The sequence below is a fragment of the Gossypium hirsutum genome, chromosome A11 (genome assembly GCF_007990345.1).
Source record: "Gossypium hirsutum isolate 1008001.06 chromosome A11, Gossypium_hirsutum_v2.1, whole genome shotgun sequence".
In the NCBI taxonomy this organism is placed as follows: Eukaryota; Viridiplantae; Streptophyta; class Magnoliopsida; order Malvales; family Malvaceae; genus Gossypium; species Gossypium hirsutum.
The window spans coordinates 2355429-2378324 of NC_053434.1; the positions used below are offsets into that span (position 1 = coordinate 2355429).

General features: G+C 33.8%; 3 protein-coding genes across 3 annotated transcripts; all 3 read right to left on the reverse strand.

Annotated features, from left to right (window-relative positions):
- Nucleotides 1–245: 245 nt before the first annotated feature.
- LOC107923644 (uncharacterized) lies at nt 246–2512 on the reverse strand. Its single transcript, XM_016853828.2, has 7 exons — nt 2235–2512; nt 2083–2121; nt 1809–1895; nt 1646–1706; nt 1169–1293; nt 882–973; nt 246–788 (listed from the first exon to the last, which is right to left on the reverse strand). Exons 1-7 carry the CDS (start codon nt 2406–2408, stop codon nt 674–676), a joined length of 693 nt encoding a protein of 230 aa, XP_016709317.1. The 5' UTR covers nt 2409–2512; the 3' UTR covers nt 246–673.
- An 8345-nt stretch (nt 2513–10857) lies between these two features.
- Nucleotides 10858–11742, reverse strand: LOC107923674 (ethylene-responsive transcription factor ERF038). Its single transcript, XM_016853852.2, has one exon. It carries the CDS (start codon nt 11693–11695, stop codon nt 11090–11092), a length of 606 nt encoding a protein of 201 aa, XP_016709341.2. The 5' UTR covers nt 11696–11742; the 3' UTR covers nt 10858–11089.
- A 5304-nt stretch (nt 11743–17046) lies between these two features.
- Nucleotides 17047–22681, reverse strand: LOC107924286 (peroxisomal acyl-coenzyme A oxidase 1). The gene is made up of 14 exons (XM_016854648.2): nt 22128–22681; nt 21460–21568; nt 21308–21369; nt 20921–21130; nt 20561–20648; nt 20325–20487; nt 19698–19896; nt 19300–19497; nt 18958–19089; nt 18648–18768; nt 18258–18368; nt 17971–18040; nt 17535–17718; nt 17047–17434 (listed from the first exon to the last, which is right to left on the reverse strand). The coding sequence occupies exons 1-14, from the start codon at nt 22263–22265 to the stop codon at nt 17225–17227; spliced, it is 1995 nt and encodes a 664-aa protein (XP_016710137.2). The 5' UTR covers nt 22266–22681; the 3' UTR covers nt 17047–17224.
- Nucleotides 22682–22896: the final 215 nt, after the last annotated feature.

A 22896-nucleotide genomic window follows, 5' to 3' on the forward strand; every position in this document is an offset into this window, starting at 1 on the left:
CATCATATTATTATTTTACTAAAAAAATATAAAAAGATAAAATCAACATCATATTTGTTACTTTACATATTTAAGAATATTTTAATAGTTTCTCAATTGCGTTAATGTTTAATTAACTTTTTAAGTCAAGATATTAACTCAATCAAAAACTTAATATATGTATAAATATGAATGACATAATCTTATATTATTTTAATAATAAGTTAAATTAAACCGATTTAAAGTATCTAAACTCAAAACAATTAAAACCTATGATAATCTGAAAATGAAAAAAAGTCCATCTATTAATGGAATGTTAAGGACCAAGTCTGCCAAAAAAAAAATTTTGTTAAATTTCCATAGTTGTAGAGTATAACTAATTAAGATATTGAGGATAGAAATAGATTGAAAAGTGTATAAAAATTCAGTCTTTTTCAAAAAAAATTAGTGCAAGATTTTGGACATACACATGGTACCCAATAGCAATGGCCCTTGACCTGTGCGAGCCAAGGGATGTGGCAAACACAAATATAGGTATATAGACAACGGCAAAATTGGCAGTACATGAAATTCCCACTCAAAACAAAACAGTTTAGTTACCCAAAATTTATTTTCTTTCAATGTCTTATCCTGAAGTTTTACATCAAAAACTGTGATCTATTTAATCTAAATTAAAAAAAAGAATGAAAAAATATCATACATCGGTTAATATTAATGAGGATACCATTACTACATATGCCAGAAAAAAGATAATGGCTATCTGAAGAAAAAACTTAGGATTTCCCCTCATGTTTGGAGATGTAATCGCCCTGCAAATCAGAATCCTTATGATTCAGCAAATGTTTTTCTTTTTTCTTTTTTTCTTTTTTTACGGTGGAATTTATGCTGTGATCAGATATTACCTAGCAAATCGCTGTGAAAGTCGATGAAAAGGCAAACTCTGGATGAATACAATGCCAGGTCCTGTTAGAACGGCTGTCACCAAATTCTCACTCTGCAATTTCACAACCAAAGAACATAAAAGAATTACAAGGCCATGTATAGGCAATAAGAAGTCATCGGCCTCAAGTGAAGAATAAGAAGCAGTGTAACCGAGACAATGCAAATAGGATTGTCAACCAAGTTATTCAGAGTGCTCAACCACCGTTACATCTCTGAGTGTATAAAAAACCAACTGCAAGCAACTTACTCCAAAGACTGTTCGTCGAATAGGACCATTGTACTTGATTTGGACATTGATTGAAGCAGTAAGGGCCACAATGCACGACATATCAACCGCTAATACCTCACCCACCTCTAGATTTTTCTGCACAACTAGCAAAAGAAAGAAACCCGAACCCCCACAGACTTCCAAAGATCAATTTACCTAGCAAAATCAAATCAATTGCAATATTTTTATGAAACTAGCAAAGGGATATGTTTTAAATGATTGGTTAAGCAGTGAGAAGTATTTTTGTTTTCCTTTTTAACTTTCCTAGGAGGGAAGGGGAGAACAAAGAGATCATAAAACAGGCATTTTAATTTGCGTAGAATAAATTATAGCATGTTACTCTGCTTGACACATGTTATAAAACCAAAAGACAAGAAAACAATTTTCTTTTTTTGTGGTATCCCTTGAACTCAAGTAATTCTAACAAAAGATTAAAGGATGTACGAGAAAATATACCAGATCCGCCAGCAATGATAAATGCAAGCCCCTGGCCAGATAACTTCTGCCTCAGAAACCCCTGTTATGCAACAGAAATATATATCAGAAAAATATATTTGAATGCAGCTTCAGTATGCATCCAAGAGAGGAACTGTGATGTTAAAATTTATTGGTATGTCACCTCTACACCATTTACAACATTCCGTGGTCGCTGATCAACTGTATTTTTGACCTTCACATCATTGATGGAGCAAAGAAATGCATCTGGCTAAAGAATAAGTTTACAAAACGGCATCAAGATTCAAGCTAATGGAATGAAAAACAAGCTAATTATGCATCAAAATTGAATTTCCATGCAGTTATCAGAATTCTCTCCTTCAAAAGATGAGTAGAAAGAAAGGTGACTAATGCTTAGGGGAAAGAAAAAGAGAATGACTAACGAATAAGTTAGGTACCTGACATAAAAGCTGTCCACCAAACATTGCTAAATCAATCTGTTAAAATAACATGAAGCAGGGACAAAAAAAAAAGCTTAGCCATCATAAAATAACAATTCCAACATATAATAATAAGTATATGTAAAATTTGGTAAGTTTGAAACACAAACCGGAAGAATCCTAGCAAGAGAAGGTGCAGCAATTCCAACAAATCCATCATTTGAACCAGGGTTTCGAAGAGCAATACTAGTTATTCTCTTGCCAAAAAGCCATTGCCACATGCCTACTTCATGTTTAGGAACATAAGTGTTTTCCATTTCAATAGACCCAGACATGACGCACATGGACCCTGCATTTTTTACCTTCCATATGTGTTGCGCGGAAGCGTGTGAAAGAGTAAAATTATTGTACTGAAAAATCACACTAAGTTCAATTCCCAGGAAAGAGAGGTGGATCACGAGGATCACTTAAGTACCAAGTCTTTCCTAGCCAGAATATCCCTCTATCGTAATTTAATAGCACAATAAATCACTACAATCAAATTCACAAAATATGAACAATAAATAGTAAAGAACACCAGAATTTTAACGAGGTTCGGCAAATCTTGCCTACGTCCTCGGGCACTACCAAATATATTTCACTCCAAAAATACAAGTGAAACTTTACAAATAGGGAGAGAGAACAATTGCCTTAAGTAGAGAATGGCAAGTGTGGGATGATGAGAATGAGCAATGGTTGGCCTATTTATAGTTGAGATTCAAGGGCCACCTTGCAAAGTCACTATTCACTTAGGGACCAAAAATTGCTATTTTCCCATGCCCAACACCAAATAAAATATTTGGTGCCCATAACTTTGACCTTTCCAAAGTATGGGTAGGTATGGGAAAGGTATGGGCAAGGTATGGGGTATGGGTATATTCTAATAATCTCCACCTTGAAGATTTGATTAGGATAATCTTATCTTCACACAATTCTTTCTGCTTTTGACAACAATACTTGATAGTGCCTTCTTCAACTGTTAAACTTGCAGGATATTAATCAAGTTCAAACAATGTTCGAACTTGGTTGCTGTTACCACCTTGGTCATCATATCTGCGGGATTATCTGCAGTCTTGATCTTCTGAAGACAAATTTTCCCCTCTTCAATAATTTCCCGCACAAAATGGAATCGTACGTCGATATGTTTTGTACGTGCATGATAGACTTGATTCTTTGCTAAATGAATAGCACTTTGACTATCACAATACACGTTAATATGCTCCTGAACCAACCCCAAGGTTTTAGCCATACCTTGTAACCAAATAGCCTCCTTTACAGCCTCTGTTACAGCCATGTACTCGGCTTCTGTGGTTGACAACGCAACTGTAGACTGTAGTGTAGACTTCCAACTTATTGGTCCTCCAGCAAGTGTAAACACATAACCGGTGGTTGATCTTCGCTTGTCCAAATCACCGGCATAGTCAGAATCAACGTACCCAATAACACCTTTACCAAGTGTATTATCCTGCTTGAACAGTAATCCAACATCCACGGTCTTCTGAATATACCGTAGAATCCATTTCACAGCTTGCCAATGTCCTTTTCCAGGATTATGCATATACCTGCTCACTATACTAACTGCCTGTGAAATGTCGGGTCTTGTACACACCATTGCATACATCAAGCTACCCACTACATTAGAATACGGAACTTGCAACATGTATTCTCGTTCCGTATTCGTCGAAGGAGATAGTTGTGCAGAAAGCTTGAAATGAGAAGCCAACGGGGTACTTACAGGTTTGGTCTGCTCGTTCATGCCAAACTGCTGTAGTACTTTCTTCAAATACTGCTTCTGAGACAAGCTAACTCTGCCATGAGCTCTATCTCTACATATTTCCATGCCGAGAATCTTTTTAGCTTCTCCTAGATCTTTCATCTCAAACTCGAGATTGAGTTGAGTCTTCAATCTTTCAATCTCAACTTTGCTCTTAGATGCTATTAGCATATCATCAACATATAAGAGCAAGTATATGAAAGTTCCTTCTTGTAGCTTCTGAAAATACACGCAATGATCAAATTTACTTCTTGTGTACCTTTGCCCTTTCATGAACTGATCAAATCGCTTGTACCACTGCCTCGGAGATTGCTTCAATCCATAAAGCGACTTTGTCAATTTGCAAACCCAATTTTCTTTTTCAGCAACCTTGAATCCATCTGGCTGAGTCATATAGATTTCCTCTTCCAAATCACCGTGTAAAAACGCGGTCTTCACATCAAGCTGAACTAGTTCAAGATCATATTGCGCAACCAAGGCTAGCAAAATCCGAATAGACGAATGCTTCACAACTGGAGAAAACACTTCATTGTAGTCTATTCATTCTTTCTGAGCGTAACCCTTTGCTACCAATCTAGCCTTGTATCGAATTTCATTTTTACCAGGAAATCCTTCCTTCTTTGCATATACCCATTTGCATCCAATTGCCTTCTTTCCCTTGGGCAGTCTCACCAACTCCCAAGTCCTATTTTTATGAAGAGACTGCATTTCTTCATTCATAGCTTGCTTCCACTTTACACCATCAGAGTTACTTATTGCTTCTGTGTAAGTGGAAGGAACATCATCATCTGCAATTGGAAGTGCATAGGCCACCATATCGTCAAAGCGAGCAGGCTTACGAATCTCTCTTCTTGGCCTCCTATATGCAATTGAATCTTGTTGCTGTAGAAGTTCTTGGGTCGAAACTTCTTCATCATTTGTTCTTTCAATATTAGCTGGATCATCATTAACCTTTTCAAACTCCACCTGCTGCAAAGTACTACTGGTTTTGTCATCCTTTTGTGAATTCTCGTTCTTCATCATGGTTGATTCATCAAAAGTTACATCTCTACTGAAAACAATCTTCCTTGTATCAGGACACCAGAGACGGTATCCTTTTACACCACCAGTTATACCCATGAATAATGCTTTCTTTGCTCTTGGGTCTAACTTAGATTCTTTTACATGATAATATGCAGTGGAACCAAAAACATGTAAAGAATCATAATCAGTAGCAGGTTTACCAGTCCACATCTCCATCGGAGTTTTTCCATTTATTGCAGCTGATGGCAATCGGTTAATTAGATGGCACGCATATGTAACTGCCTCAGCCCAAAATTCCTTGCCCAATCCAGCATTGGACAACATACATCGAACTTTCTCCAGTATAGTCCGATTCATGCGTTCTGCCACCCCATTCTGCTGTGGTGTATCTCGAACAGTGAAGTGTCGCACAATGCCCTCATCTTGACATACTTGTAGAAATGGATCATTTTTGTACTCAGTACCATTATCTGATCGAAGTCGTTTGACCTTTCGACCAGTCTGAGTCTCCACCATCTTCTTCCACTTCAGAAATGCATCCAAAACTTCACTTTTTCTTTTCATTAGATACACCCATACTTTTCTTGAATAATCATCAAGAAAAGTGACAAAATAGTGCATACCTCCCAAAGAAGCCACTTTGGTAGGTCCCCACACATCACTGTGAACGTAGTCCAGAATTCCTTTCGTATTGTGAATTGCTGAACTAAATTTTACCCTCGTCTGCTTGCCCAGAACACAATGTTCACAGAATTCCAATTTGCAAGAATTTGCACCTTTCAACAAGCCTTGCTTCGCCAAAGTCTGCAAAGCTTTTTCACCAGCATGTCCCAATCGCCTATGCCATAACCTGGTAGCCTCTGAATCTGCATCTTTCGCAGAAGCTGTTGATGTTGATCCAATAACTGTACTTCCATTTAAATAGTACAAGTTTTTTCTTCTAGTGCCTTTCATCACCGTCAATACCCCAGCTACTACCTTTAGTAATCCATCTCTCAAAGTGATTGTGAACCCTTTAGATTCTAGGGCCCCTAATGAGATGAGATTTTTCTTCAAGCTGGGTACATAGCGAACATCTGTCAGAACTTGGATTGAGCCGTCATGGTTCTTCAATTTGATTGTACCTACACCCATTGTCTTACAGGCACTATCATTGCCCATAAAAACAACTCCACCTTCTAGTTCTTCAAGACTAGAAAACCAGTCCTTATTAGGACACATATGGTAAGTACATCCCGAATCCAATATCCACTCATCCGTTTGACATGCCATTGCCATGCCAACCAAGCTAAAGTCTGACTCCTCATCATGCTCCGCTACACATGCATTAGAAATAGACTTGCCCTTTTGTAACTTAGGACAATTCTTTTTCCAATGCCCTTTCTCACGACAAAAGGCACATTCATCTTTGGCGGGTCTCCCTTTGGACTTACCCCTTCTACCAGGTTTGCTGCTGTGTGAACGACCTCTTACTGTTAAGACTTCTGCGGTTGTATCTCTGTGATCTCTTTTATCTTTCTTTCGAGTCTCAGATCTATACAACGCACTACAGACTGCATCAAATGTGATCGTGTCCTTCCCATGAAGCAATGTGGTGGTAAGATGATCATATTCATCAGGAAGGGAATTCAACAATAATAATGCCTTGTCTTCATCTTCAAATTTCTCATCCAAATTTAGCAAGTCTGCTAAAATTTTATTGAATGAGTTCACATGGTCATTCATCGACATACCGGGTGCATACGTGAATCGATAAAGTTTCTTTTTCATATAAAGCCTATTTTCAAGACTTTTCGTTAGAAACTTTTCTTCCAATGTATCTCACAGCTTCTTCGCTGATGTCTCCCTCATGACGGAGTACTTCTGCTCTTTGGCCAAACATAGGCGGATTGTACCACACGCCTGTCTATTGATCTTGGCCCACTCCTTGTCATCCATCTTGTCAGGTTTTTCTTCAAGGGCTATATCCAGCTCTTGCTGACATAAGACATCCAGGATCTCACACTGCCACATACCAAAATTATTGGTACCGTCAAATTTCTCTACTTCAAATTTTGCATTTGTCACAGTAGTCCTTGCTGATGACGATGCTGCTGCCATTTTTCTCCTCAATCCCAACTACTGTATACGTGAACAGTACTGTATACGTGAATAGTGCCGTATACGTGAATAGTACTGTATACGTGAATAGTGCCGTATACGTGAATAGTACCGTAAACGGTCGTATTCCCCAAGTACGAACCTGGCTCTGATACCAATTGTTGCGCGGAAGCGTGTGAAATAGTAAAATTATTGTACTGAAAAATCACACTAAGTTCAATTCCCAGGAAAGAGAGGTGGATCACGAGGATCACTTAAGTACCAAGTCTTTCCTAGCCAGAATATCCCTCTATCGTAATTTAATAGCACAATAAATCACTACAATCAAATTCACAAAATATGAACAATAAATAGTAAAGAACACCAGAATTTTAACGAGGTTCGGCAAATCTTGCCTACGTCCTCGGGCACTACCAAATATATTTCACTCCAAAAATACAAGTGAAACTTTACAAATAGGGAGAGAGAACAATTGCCTTAAGTAGAGAATGGCAAGTGTGGGATGATGAGAATGAGCAATGGTTGGCCTATTTATAGTTGAGATTCAAGGGCCACCTTGCAAAGTCACTATTCACTTAGGGACCAAAAATTGCTATTTTCCCATGCCCAACACTAAATAAAATATTTGGTGCCCATAACTTTGACCTTTCCAAAGTATGGGTAGGTATGGGAAAGGTATGGGCAAGGTATGGGGTATGGGTATATTCTAATAATATGAATTTTGCATGAACTGAAGTCTACATGATAACAAACAACAACTAAGTAGCAAGAGAATCATCTTATTGACTAAGCTGTCCGCCTTTAGCAGACAATCCAATTCATAGAAGTATCATGATTGTGTCTATAAAGAAGAATAGTATGATAAAGATAAATGGTTTAAATTGTTAGTAAAATATCTTCTTGGTTTTATTGAACTTTTGACACCTTTGCCCACTATACTTGTACTACAATACATTCTTGGCAATATAAAATTGTCTTAACATAGTAGAACACAGATCTGAACTCCAAGCAACCAATAGCACAGTTATATACCATCTTGAAAGACTGACCCCATTTAAACTTCAATGAACGCCTATCACGGTAATTTTAAGACCCTGACATTCTTGGCAATATAAAATTGTCTTAACATAGTAGAACACAGATCTGAACTCCAAGCAACCAATAGCACAGTTATATATCATCTTGAAAGACTGACCCCATTTAAACTTCAATGAACGCCTATCACGGTAATTTTAAGACCCTGCTTCCTATAAAGCATAAAACTAGAGTAGCAGTAACAAGACCAAGGAATACAACAGAGAGCAAAGCAACCACCTACCAGGTTTCGCGATAACCTTTTCTTGAGGCTTCAACATTATCTTGCGAAAGAAAGAACCAATTCCAAGATTGAAATAAGTAGAGGTTTCAAAACCTAGACATGGGGTCTCATAGGCATAATTCTAGATAAAAGCTTGGAACATGGAAGTACCTGAACTATTTGAGCCTCACCACCCAATATTTGAAATGGGATCACAGCATCTTGCTGACTCTACACAATTTTATACCAAAAAGAGACTATTATGGATATATATATATAAGATACATTTACACACACATGCTGAGGCATTTAGACTACACAAGATTAAAATTCTAATTTCCACTAAAGCTAACAAAATATTTGTTGTTCACCGAATTCAGCACTTATACTAGCTACTCTCACGGTTTGATCACTGAAGTCTTAGGAATAAACAACGTAACATAAACATTTATTACAAACGGATCAACTTCAACAGTGAAATCAAAGTCAAGTCTATTTAAGGGAACCCCAATCATTATTTCTCAACGATGCGAGTTAAACATAACAGATCAAATGGCATAACATAACCTAAATTCCATTAAAATGCAAGCCAGTTGCAAAGAAACAAGGTTGAGTCTCCTCAATTTTACCTCAAATTTATCATGAAACAAACAGAAAACTAATACAAGAGTAAAAAGAGTTCTGCAAAAAAAAGAAATATTACTTGATAAACGTAGGGTTGAAAAGGAGTAGAAAGAAAAGGGGCAGCCATTGAATGATCTCGAATTTGAAATCAAATCCTTGAAGTTTTCGAGGTTTTAATCTGAAATCTAATTCGGAAGGGGAAAATGAAATTAAAAAACAAAATTAAATTGTTTGAAAATTCACTGTTCCACTTCTGTTCTTTATCGAAGCGGGCGATGGACGAGCTGACATTAAATAGGTGGAGTTTCAAATTACTGAGTTAGCGTTATTAATTTATGATTTTGTTGGGCGATTTGGTGGGGACTCTGAAGCTGTTACCCGGTAGCGTTCTAGTCCTTTTAATTCTAGATGTGGTCAAAGTTGAAGCTTTTGCTGACATGGCGATATCTTATTGGTTGCAATTGAAAGTCTCGTCGTGTTCGAGGTTTGTCACGGAGAAGGCGACGTCGTTTGAGAATATCAACCGTCTTTTCTAGGGATAATGCCAAAAAATTCCCCTGTAACGAAAATTTTAATGCGGTACCTTTACTTCCAAAATGTCCATATGTTACTTGAACTTAATTTCCATTTACCAATCTAGTACCTACTGACAGAATTGCCACATAGACCAATCATATACTGTCATGTGGCATTATTTTGCAGGAAAATCAACTAAACTTAATTTTTAATGTGGTACATCTACTTTCAGAATATCCAGAATTAGACATAAAATCTCTCAACCCTTAAATAAGTAAATAAAGATATTACGATGCACTCAAACTCAAGTCTTCATGTATTAGCAATAATATTAATGCCAACTAAGTTAAAATTCAATCGACATATATCAACAGTTAATCCTACTAACAATGGTTGGATTCATGAGGAAAATTTGAATTCGAATATCAAAGATAACATTATCGGAAAAGATAATCACAGAAAACATAAAAAATAATTTTATTCAAAAAGATATATTGAGGACATTAATACAGTATGTATGAGTTAAAAAATATTATATGCACTTAAACATACTCAAATCTACATATTTAGATTATTTCAATAAAAACTATTTTAACTAATTATAATTTTTTATGAGTCAAGTCTAATTGAGAATTAATTCCCAAAAAAATTCTAGCCTAAAGCCAATGTATCTAAACCCACAAATAAATTGTTTACTATTTAAAAAATAATTTAAATTAATCATAAAAAATATCTTTATTTTTTTAAACAGTAAAATCGGCTTAGTTAAAAATATAACCCAAATATATAGAACCAAGTCAACAATAATGTTATATATGTTGCAGTAGGTCTCTCTAATACTTTCATTTTGTAACCTGAAGGAGGCCCTCCTCCCCTCTCTTCATCCACTTTTTTTTTTCCTTTTTTTTCTCCCCCTCTCTATCCTTCCTCATTTCCTTGCCTTTTTTCTCTTTTCTTTTTTTTTTCACATCACGGTAATTTTTACACTCTTATGTCTAAATATTAACGAATATGTGAAAGTTTTCACATTTACTTTTTCTTATTAAACAACGATAACTTGATTTAAGTGAAATATGCTCTCTTTTTTAAATTAGTTTTAAGGTCTTTAGATTTTGTCTTGTTCTATCTCTACAAATTGTCTCAGATTTAATGTAATTTTTACAATTTATTTTATATTGTGTATACAATTGTCCAAGATTTAATCCTCCATTGTAATCCTTTTTATTAAATGATTATTTATTTATTAAAAGAAAAGGCGTGGCATAAACATCACATTTTTATTATCCTATATTAACATTGCTTAATATTATAAATTTATTAGCAACAATAAGAACTAACCATTTAATTAAAAGAAATATGATTAGATTTCACACGATGAGAGAGTTACAAAATTAAGGAAAAAATATTGACACATTAAAAATATATTAAAGTCTATCAAGTATAGATTATTAATGTAGTATAATTTACACAAATACCCTAAAATTTACACATTAATAATACATTTTAAACACGATTATAATAGTATAAAATATATGAATACAAATTGTTTTTTAATATTAATTGTCCATTATTAATTAGGCAACAAAATATTTTTAAACCGTCGCTTAAACTCTTTTTGTTGTAGCTATAAGCTGGGAGACGACCTCTTTGGCCTAGAAATACTCCCTAAGGCGCGACTCTGAATATCCAAAGCCATTTTCAACAATATCATCATCGGTTGCAGTGACCGGCCATGGAAATGAGACCCAGAACTCATCAATCCGATGGTTCATGTGCATCAACAGATCCGGAAGGTCTATAAATGCATCATCATTAATTAAAGGTGAGCTTGATGATGATGAGTCTCGATGAGGAATCAATTGATCAGCATCATCTTCATCATGTTTATGGCTGCTTTTCGTGAAGCTCATGGCGGCTGCTTTAGCGGCAGCAGCTTGGATGTCCTTCGGCGACGAACTACGTGGACGGGGAAGCTCGTGAGCTGAGTCGGGGAAATTGAGATAAGCCGATTCACCTTTAATCGTCAGCGCTGCTACATCGTGTGCTCGAGCTGCCATCTCAGCTGTTTCGAATGTGCCCAGCCAAATTCTTGATTTCTTCTTAGGTTCCCTTATTTCAGATACCCATTTGCCCCATTGACGCATCCTTACTCCCCTGTATGTTTGATGTTTCCCTTCAAATATTTCATCGTTTTCTGGAGGAGATGAAGAGGATTGAGTCTCCGACGTTGCAATCAGTGGCACTTCCGTAGTGGACATTGTTTTGGAGCAGTATATTGGGCATTGCTTGATGGAGAAGAAGCTCCTTAGCTTCTTATAATTTAAGAAGCAAACTAGGAAATTTATATTAGTTATTATAATATTTTTTGTGAAATATTTTTTGAAATTCTTTTTTACGTTTAAATTAAATTATTAAATTAAATTATTAAAGGTAAACTATAAAAATAGTTATTTTTGTTTGTCTTAAGTTATATTTTAGTCACTTACGTTATTGTTTTATTACGAAGTGGTCACTCTACTGTTAAGCTCCATTACCTCCCTAACGGCAGTCCTATATGGCAGGCCAAATGGGTTTTAAATGCCTACTTGGATGTACTACGTGGCAGTCCAAATTAAATTGATTTAATTAAAAATTTATTTTCATCTCAACAACTAGACATACAAGTTGGCATTTAAAACTCATTTAAACTGTCACCTAAGATTGCTGCTAGGGAGGTAATGGAGTTTAACGGTAGAGTGACCATTTCATAACAAAACGATAACGTAAATAACTAAAACATAACATTTCAAACACAAGTGAATAAAATATAATTTAAGACAAATAAAAGTGACTGTTTTTATAATTTAACCCTATTAAAATTTGAAAGTTCGTATTTCACCATAAATAAATGTGACGAATTTTCTTAAATTATTTGAGGTTATAATTATAATTCATCGAGTTATATTATTTGTAATTTATATTCATAAATTAATTTAAAGGAATCGACACTAATTTTTACCCCTCGTATTTAAACCCATAAAAAATATAAATTGATATATCTATAATTTATCTCTAGGGCGTAGTTAAGGAGGTTAGTAGGAGCTCAACCCCTAAAACAAAAAAAAATCAGTTAAACCCTTTAAAATTTTAAATTAATAAATATAAAATTATATTTTATCCCCCTAAAATATAAATTTTTAATTTAATCATTTAAAAATTAAAAAGATATAGGCTATTAAAATGATGAAATTACATTTTACTATCATAAAAATTACAATTTAATTTCGCCCTACTAAAATAATTTTCTGACTTAACCCTTGATTAATCGTTTGACCCCTCATCTTTATTTATTTTTCTTCCCTTCACCCGTACTTTATATTTGTAATTAATTGCCCTTATAAACTACTAAAAAAAAAGTAATTTTGGGTATGACGTTGAGTTATTTTAGAAGTTTGGTTGATGAATTATTTGTGGACCAACAGTATCCATATTGTTTTTGACATATCTATTACAAATTCAAACCATGCATTTTCATATGAAAGCTGACATCGTCGATCTATTTCCTCAATCAGTTTACATGTCTGTTTCAATTTATTTTCATGAATTATTTTAATGAAAGAAAATTATTTGTCCCTTTTTAACCACAATTACGCTATTTTTTTCCCGTTCACACTTTTTTGCTTGTACTAATATGAAGAAAATCAAATGTTTAGAAGATCATACATAGGGTTAATATAGTCTTTAGAATCGGAGTTTGACTCTAATATTCAATTTGACATTTACGGATTTTTTGTCATATTTGAGTTTATCTTTAATATTTAAATTAGTATTTGAATTTTTTTCAACTTGATACTTAAGTTTTTTTTTATCTCGATTAAATACTTATTTTTACGGGTTAAAATATTCATTGGATCATATAATGTTATTTAGTCTGAATACCAAATTTAATATTGAAGCCAAACTCAAGTACCGATCTAAAAAAAAAACTCAAATACTAAATTAAACATCGAAAATAAACATAAGTATCAAATTCAGATATTAACCCTAATATATATTGAGTATGTTTTTTATATACAAGTTTCGATTTTGTTAAGGAAATATTTTCCCCCTGAAAGCCTTTTGACATGATGGCATAATAGAGTTAAAATAGGGCTATCCATCAATGGAATCTGTGTTTAGTGAAATTTGAGTAAATTTATTGTCATTTATCCAAATAATTGCATGAATGAATTGTTTTTTCTTTTTGGGATTTTCTTCTCTTGGATATTTGTGAATATCGCTCGTATACGTTTTATTTTAGGTGAAAACACCTTTATGGTCCCTTTCATTTTTTTTTAATATAAAAAAATTACATATAGGCAACTCAACTTTTTTTTAATATGCTTGTATTGTAGCATTATATATTACTATAGATTTAAATTTTATATAATATAAGTTACACAGTATATAAAAATAACATTACAAATTTAGAAAATATTTCCTGTCAGGCCAACCTCAAGCATTGAATGCTTAAGCTTAAGCCCAATTCATATTTTAAACAAGCATAACTTTTTTCAAGCGCATTTTTTGGACCTAATATTTTTGTCAAAACCTTTTCATTTTTAGGGTAAGCTGTCAAGCCTGGGAGGGTAGCTCGATCATTGAACATGACTAATTGTATTAAATATCTTCAGTCAGATTTTAAATTAGTCTCTAAACTTCAATATATTCTAATTGAGTCATTAGGTCCTTTTGTCAACTTAGTGATCAATTTAAACATTAAATTTTGGTATGAATATGGTGAGGTGTAATTTAAATATGCTTATTGATTATAATTTAAATTAGTCCTTAAGCTTTATGATATTTTAATTAGATCATTGAGTCCTTTTGCTAGCTCAGTCATCAAATCAGATATTAAATGCTAGTTTGAATATGGCGTGAAGCATATTTAAGATACACCAGTCAAATTGTAATCATCGTGTACTTACCACATGAGAGAATGCAGATTCGAACTTTAAAAGATAACATTATTAAAAGAAATAATTATAAACCCTAAATATATACGGTAAAACAAATACGAATAATAATAACAAAATCATTCATTTTATATAGATTTTAATAGATAGTATAGTTTTTGTCGTGCAAAAAAATCGAAACGTAAACACTTATACAATTTTTCTTAATTGTTTTAAAAATTGGTTTAGTGGAAGAAAAAAAAATCAACGCACATTAGGTACAATATTCCAAAAATGTATAAATTTATAAAAAATATTAATGTTAAAATAATTGCATTAGGAAAATTCAATGTTTAAGTAGTTGTGTTTTGATATTAGAAATTAATGACCACTAGGAAAAGGGACCAATAAATTTTTTTAACTCAATTGTCTAATATTTTGTTGGGTAAATTATAAAATGAGGATAAAATCTTAACAGCAAGACGATTAATACGACTAGAAATTTAGAACACATATGATGCGGTAAACATCCTAACCATTAAGTCAATAAATAATGTCCTCAATTGTCTAATTTTTATAGTATATATTTTATATTTTTACTTTTAACTTTTTTTTTAAGTGATAGAGTACAAACAATTTGAATATTAGTATTTCTTTTCCCTATAAAATAAACTAATTTTATTTTTAAAATAAAGTAATTTTATATTTAAAATAATACATAAATCTTGTGATGCAATATGTAAATTTTAATTTATATAATAATACTCATAAAATTTTAATTTTCATTCACTTTTATTTATAAGCATCCAATTTTGATTTTGTTGTGCTTTTATAAAATAATTATTTCTTTGTTACATGAATATGATTGTTGGTGTATACAATTAGTAAACTTAATATAGATGCCACTCACTCTATACAATTAGTAGACTTAAAATGGTATCATAACAACAATAATATTAATGATTTGAAAAATAAAAATAAAAATAAAATTGTATATATCACATTAAAAAATAAATTAACATTTATGAAATTTATTAATTGAATTATCCTATTCGTGTGAGAGAAGTAAACTGTGGTTGTTTGAACTGGATCAGATTAGTTGATCGGACCAAGAATCGATTTGGAAAAAGTCTTAGATTGATTGAACTGTGAATCAGTATAGACATAGTGAATTGATTTAATTTTTTTATGAATTTTTAATGATTTGTTTAATTGAACCAGTCGGATTGACAACTCTGTGATGACCATTTCGATCATTGGTTCACTGGTCCAACCAGATCGATTGAATAAATCATTAAAAACTCATAAAATATCAAATACAATAAAAATTTGGTTCAACTACTAGGTTCGACCGATTCTTACCAATTCCCAAATTAACTGATCTAATCAATTTTTCTAAACCAGTGCCCTGATCAATTCTCGATCCAATTGATCAACCAATTGATCCAATTCAAACAACATTACCTTAAAGTAAACCAATTTATGTGCCAAAAGTTTTTTACATCCTTTATTCAAATCCATTTATCGTAGAAAACACCTAACATTATTTTAAATATTAAAAACTATTTTTTACTAATACTTACAATAATAAATAAATAAATATACTATTAAATAGTTATTCAAATAAAATTAAATCACTCCAAAATTATAAAAATTTTGCCTAGTCTACACAAACCAGGCAGAGCCATAAAAATTATTTGAGAAGAAAGAATTAAATTGTATATTAATTTTAGGGACCAAAGTATAATTTTATTATTACTACTTTAAATTTTTATAAATTATAAAAAATTTCAACAAAAAACTTTCTATTTTAAAGAGAAGAAATTCCTGCCAACTCTCCTAGCTCCGTCACTGCACAAACCCCAACATAGTAATCAAGAGTTGGTATCATCTTGAATATAGAATACAATCTAAGCTAGACTAAGATTTAGGTGCAAGGATCCAATTGTCGAAACGCATAATAAAAGTAAACAATGCAAAGGATCCGAAATAATAATTTCGACTGACCTATGATGAAATTAATAGTTGATGGGAAATATAACTAACACGTTAATTCATTAAGCTGTTTTAAGCTTTCGTCCAACATATTTTCTCAGTGCTCGTCTTTCCTCAACTTGTCAACATCATGCTCGTCTTTCATGTCTGTTTTAACACAATTATTGAGTTGTCTAAAAATTTAAAACACATTTACACAGTTATGACACGAAAAAAGCATACAAATACGACGAGAACATAGAAATCATCGGATTTGTTTAAAAGTGTAAATGATATGCCTATGTTAGTAAATTAGATTTGAATTAAAAATAACTTAAATTTGGTTTAATCAGTAGAGTTTATATTAATCTGTTTTGAGTTATTAAATGAGGGATGATTTTTTTTTAAGAATAATTTGAGTTTAAATCATCATTGTATAAAAACGGAAACTTTTGTTATTGAATATACTGATATTTTTAATGCATAAATCAATATTAAGACGTTTTGAAGAATCTTAATTTTAGAACTTTGAGTATTAATGCATACATGCAATAGGCATAGCAGTGAATATCCAGATGTCGACAGGATTTTAGCCGTGGGAAGTTTTGTATTACCTGGAAACAGGGATAAGGCAGGAATTCGGTACGGAGGCTAAAATGAAAATTTAAAATTTTTGCGGGAGGTAAAATTGTGTTTAAGAAAAGCTTAAATGAAATGCTTGATTAATTGGAAGGGACTAAAACTGATAGTATCCCATTTAAATAATCAAGCCATAATCTAAGTACATTGTTGGGCACAGCCCTAAACCTGACTTGCTCTTTCGAATGACCAGTATCTCTGCACTTTATTCATTCATATAACATACTATACAATTCAACAGCAAGATGGTTGATTGTTTTTTTAGAGTCTTGCAACGCGAATATGTTGCTTCAATATTGGCCGAATATAATCATGGTAACCATCGGGTACGACAGTCTCGTTCAGAGGATCTTTCCATGCTTCCTCATAGAGTTTTGGATACACATTTCCATCATAGCGACCAAGAACGGAGCCAAGGTAATGGTCAGTGTAGTTGAATGCATCAACAAGTGCAATAGCATTTGGACGGACCTGAGAAACGAAAGAAATGAGATCAGAAACTAGTGGATTGCAGCAGTCTTTCAAGCAAAAGCACCATGTAAAGTAACAAACTCGGATTATCGAAGTGAACCTGGGAGTACAATAATCTCAGCTGTTCATTTGCTAGTGCACCTTGCTTTGGGGTAATGCAGCCGGAGGTGACAAAGTCACCAAGATGTTTGTGTAACAGACTTAAAGCATATACATTAAATAGGATCTCCAACTGTCTTTTTACTCCCTTTCCGGGTATGTCTTGGTGCAATTTCTCAATGAACCTGAGAAAGAAGGTCTTAGAAAACATTTTGCAACACAAAATAAACAGTCGAGAATAATCAGATCCCATTTGGTTACTCTATACGTTTCCCAAAACATTGCCATGAAAATTTCATAAGGAATTAGAGTTCGGGTCCTTCCATCCAAAAAACCAATAACTTGCATGACTTTATGCAAAGGACCACAATAAGAAAACTCGTTAAAAATTAATTTTGTACGCAACATCTCATATCAATAAGACCGGAGACGCTTACTTGGAAACAATAATTAACTGAACATGAGCGACTGCAGCCTCAGCCAAATCAGTTGCGAGTTGAGCAAAACCTGCAGACAGACAAAGGGATATATGGAAGCACATCAAACTTACGGACATCAATCTTTGCCTTATATCATTGACAAAATGACGATCATTGAAAACTCATCCAAAGTTTTAAATTACGCGACTCAGAATATACAAGAGTTAACTTGGTTAACATGTCGAGTGAAAACTATACTGATATAAAAGGGTGGTTATTCCTTCATCATGGTAGATGGGACATACCCTCTTCTTGATTTGGAAAATTGTTAAGGTTTTTTGCACAGGTGACCGACATCCTAGCAGCCCTCGCTTCAAATGCCTCCAATATTACATTAGGCTTTAGCCAATCCTCAGCTGCAAGCCAACGAAAGAAATGAAATTACCATGTTTGTGAAACACCCCTAACCGATAATAGTTTGTCAATAACTAGGAATTGCTGTAAGGTTAACACCATATACACCAGTCTGTAAGTTGGCATCAGTTTGTAGATAGAATTGAAATAACCTCACTCATTGAATTCGGGAAAACATTACTGTTTGGAAGAAAGACAATTTTCAATCTTTCAAGACATGAAAACTTGAAAAGCCAATATAAGTAGTAAAAACAGCTCAAGAGAAAATGTATAACAGATACCCCTTTCAACTTCACAACGGCATTGCAAGAGGTGTTCTGATCGTCCCATGTAAGCTATTGTCCCGACAGGCTTCTTCCCAGACCCCAGCTGGGAAACGGTCTTCATTAGAAACCTTGAAACCTAAAGAAACGTTTCCACTTGCATTGAAGTCAAAGATTCTTAACACAAATAGCAAGACATACTACTCTATACTCGGATTAAGTCTCCATTAGAATATTAGAATTCATCCCCTACCATACTGAAGAACAAAATAAAGATGATGAAAAGGTGTTGAAAGTAGAAGGGGTAATATTTTCTCATCTGACATACCTGTAAAAGTAGCACAACATTGTCGCCTTCATAAGTACAGGCAGGGACATAAACTGCAAATAACTCAGGGAGCCCACTGCTAGAAAGATAACCATGACCACCACATAATTTCCGGCATTCTTCGATTGCATCCTGCAACCATATTTGTTTCAGTCAAGCTAAAAACAACCCATCCCCCCCCCCAAAAAAAAAAAAATTAAAAGATGCTATTGACAGTTAAATTAAGAGATCATTTATGCCATCAAAATGGTGATCCAAGCGATATTTTACGAAATAACTGCCCCATCAAAATATTCAATATATTAACAAGGAAAAGTGACGGAGGTTAGTAATGTGACATACTGCAGTTGCAGAAGTAGTAACAGATTTTAACCCTGCAGTACATGCATGGACCTCAGGTAATGTGGAGAAATCATTGGCTTCCAATCTTCGAGTCACGTCAGTGTATAGCCATTTCAGCCACTCACCAACAAATCTGAAAGCATAGGCAGAAGCAAGCAAAGGGAAGAGTCTACTTTGCTGAGTTTTATAGTCAATCACCTGAAATAAAATAAAATAAGTGTTAAAGCATTCGATTCACATCAGCCTTCAGTACAAGCAAAATTAATTCTGGAAATTCAGCAGCTTGCAGATTCTTGAACACAATTATTGGAACATTACTACAAGAAAGTCTGTGAACCAAATTGTATACAGCAACCCATATTTGAAATATGTATATAATATCCAAAAGACGATCATACCTGGGTCTCCGGGCCACCATTATGCGAACCAAATTGTCTACGAACAGCACTATACCTTGTTGCAATACATACTGCCCTTGATAAAGCACAAGAAGCATCGGCTACAATTTTTTGTCGGACATATACCATCGTACCATAAACCAGCTGGCGAGGAACATCAGATTGCATAAATTTCCCTTCTCTTGTAACCTGTGAAACACTGCGACATTCGGAGAGGAATAAGAAAAAGCACACTTTAGAACAGTCAACATGTTTATCCATGAATATCATGCTATAGGAGTGAAGCTTCAACTTAGATTAAAATTTATAAGTTTTTGGTTTCTTTCAGATGGTTTTCTTCCATCAATGAAAGGAATTTTATAAATTTTACATTTCTGAGCAGTCCAAAACTCCTGTACGCGTTGAGTGAAGTAGCTGAAACTTTTGCATCTTTATAACATCACTCAAGAGAAGTGCTCATTATAGGATCATCTAAGAAAAACTCATTTAGAAGATACTTCCCAACATGAAAATCTAAACTTATCGGTAAACTTAAACCCTTAATCAAATGACAGATGAAATATTTACCTTCAGAAAAAAGTATCAGACAAAAGAGACAAGACATAGAGGCAAGGTTAGAGAACAAACCCCATTAGCATTTGGTCCCTTGGAATGCGAACATGATCAAATCTCAGAACACCATTATCCATGCTGTTATATGCCCCACTTCCAAATTTCATTCCAATATCTCCCACTGTTATGCCAGGAAGAGGTAAGTGATCGTCCAAGCTACGCAGCTGGACAATAAAACCTGAAAAAGGGACATTCAGAATTAATATACAAAATACCAGCAAAATAAGTAAGTTTATGCATTTCATACTTACCATGCACTCCATGGTCTTGTCCATCTGTAATAAGACGAGCATAAACCAAAGCATGTGTGGATACTTTACCCAGTCCACCAGGCCACCACTATTAATGACAAACCCCATTAGCGAATGTTAAGTCAAGAAGATACATTAAGATCGATTTAAGCTTAAAGCCTTTCAATAAGAATGTATAGTGCCCTTACGAAAACTACAACAGAACACAGGTAAAAGAGGAGAGAGCAGTTGAGGGTGTCTCAGTTAAGAAGAATTGAGAACGACAACTGAAGCACCTCTCGTGATATAGTTCATAGAAAGATGTAACTAATCAATGTCAAAGAAAGAATCAGTTAAAGGCTTGTTAACCATTTTACGCACTTTGCTTGAAGTCAATGTGGGACTATGAATGACGAATTCATCAGTCTCAGGATCAAATGTTGCAGTCGTCTCTAGCCCTTGGACATTGGAGCCATGACCAAGCTCAGTTTGTGCATAGCATCCAATAATTTGCATCTTATATGCCATTGGAAGCCACTTCTGTTGCTGCTCCTCATTTCCTTGTCCTTTAATTGCAGGTATGAACATTCCCTGTCAAGAAAATATACAAAGAAGGTTAAGAAAACTCTTTGAAGAAATGTCATATTAAATTCCCTGCTAACATTTTATATTAAATTCGGGAAATTAATCAACCAAGGCATGTTACGTTTTCCAAACATACATTTACATGTGAAGATTAGAAACAGGAAAAGAAAAATAGGAACTTACCCAGTGAAGATCTGTGAAAACAGGCTGATCGACAAAAAACCTTAATTTAGAGGCCTCTTCTTCTGTTAAAAGGGAAGATTTCTATTAAACCAGATATGTCCATGGGAAAAATCAATTTAGAAGAAGAAAAAAAACACAGCTGAAAAACAAACCAGAGAGACGAAGCTCAATTATCCGCTTCCATGCATGAGCAGCTTTTCGCAAAGTATCTTTAAACAAGTCCTTCCTAGATAGCATAGTTCTATTATCCTTTCGAAAGACCTTCAGAAAACAGCAACAAAATTATTTAAAAATGGAGTTAAAATAAAAAAATGTCAATATTAAAAGTGACTTTAATCCATTAGGTCGGTGAACAGGTAAAAAACTAAAAAATCTTGATTAACAACAAGATCACTAGCACAGGCAGAAACATAATAGCCAGAAAAAACAAATATTTCGTCATTTAACGTTTTCAATCATGCCAATTCTTGTGAAACCAATGAATAACAGTACACCAATGTCAAAAAGTTCAGCTTAACCTTTTTCCTACATGTTCTCGGGAATCAAACTGCAGAAAGAAAGTTAGCTCAGAAAGTAAAATGAATCACTGGCAACAGTGAAAAATGATAAGATGCTCTCTAATATTGGATTTTAAGTTGAATTTTGAATTAGTACTTCCAGTCCCCTCGAAAGAAACTAAGAGATCAACAGAAAACAAAAGGAAAAGTGGAAAACAAACAGATCAGTCAACAACAACTAGATAACAAATTTAAAACATAAACTTTGCTTTCACATGCTTTTATCCCCCAAAAATAACAAATCAAAGAAAAAAAAAACTCACCGGATCGCTAGCAACGAGACGAGCAACTCGATCGGAGATCTCATAAGCTTGGCGAGAACCAGCCCAAACGATCTTCATCTCTTCCACATCAAACTCCGCCTTTCTCCGCTCTTCCGCATGGTAATCCAACGCCTCCATTTTTTTCCTTCTTTTGGTTTCTCGATTCGAATTAGAGCTTGAAAAAGAACAATTTTTCAAAAAAAAAAAAGTATATTGATTTTGGAAAAACAAAAAGAAAAGATTAATAATATAGGATCAGCCTGGATTGAATATACTGTGTGCCGGATTTCAGTTGAATATATAATTTCTTTTGATAAAAAGTTTGATATTAAAAGACAGTTTTGAGGACACGTCACTGATTATGGCTTATGGCACGAATCTTACTGTCTGAATCAATCTAAACCGGCCATTAAAAAACACGTGATTTATTTTTGGTCAATGTTTTAATTACGGAGAAATAAAATAGAAACAAAGAAAAATAGGAAAATGGGGATTTTGGAGACCGACAAGTTTGAACGCTAATATATTCGGATTTGGGAATCTACGATGATCCCGATTTCCGACCATTTATCTTCTCTTTTTATATAAAAACTAATACTAATCTATACTGCAAGACATAAAGGGTTTTCTTCTTGGACACCTGTTCTTAATTTCTTTTACATTAATGATAATAATTGTTAATTTTCAATTCTATTAATCTACCTTTTAATTATATGAAAATGTGAAAGTTGAATTTCCATCTTAATTTAAATATTTTATTTTAATTACA

Coding starts and splice junctions, on each gene's coding strand:
- LOC107923644 (XM_016853828.2), bottom strand. CDS start 2,408: ATGTGCGTCATGTCTGGGTCTATTGAAATGGAAAACACTTATGTTCCT. Junction 2,122..2,234: donor CTCTTGCTAGGATTCTTCCG/GTTTGTGTTTCA, acceptor TTATTTTAACAG/ATTGATTTAGCAATGTTTGG. Junction 789..881: donor CTTTCACAGCGATTTGCTAG/GTAATATCTGAT, acceptor TCTGATTTGCAG/GGCGATTACATCTCCAAACA.
- LOC107923674 (XM_016853852.2), bottom strand. CDS start 11,695: ATGTCCACTACGGAAGTGCCACTGATTGCAACGTCGGAGACTCAATCC.
- LOC107924286 (XM_016854648.2), bottom strand. CDS start 22,265: ATGGAGGCGTTGGATTACCATGCGGAAGAGCGGAGAAAGGCGGAGTTT. Junction 21,569..22,127: donor GTCTCGTTGCTAGCGATCCG/GTGAGTTTTTTT, acceptor TGTTTTCTGAAG/GTCTTTCGAAAGGATAATAG. Junction 19,498..19,697: donor ATGGTGGCCCGGAGACCCAG/GTATGATCGTCT, acceptor ATTTTATTTCAG/GTGATTGACTATAAAACTCA.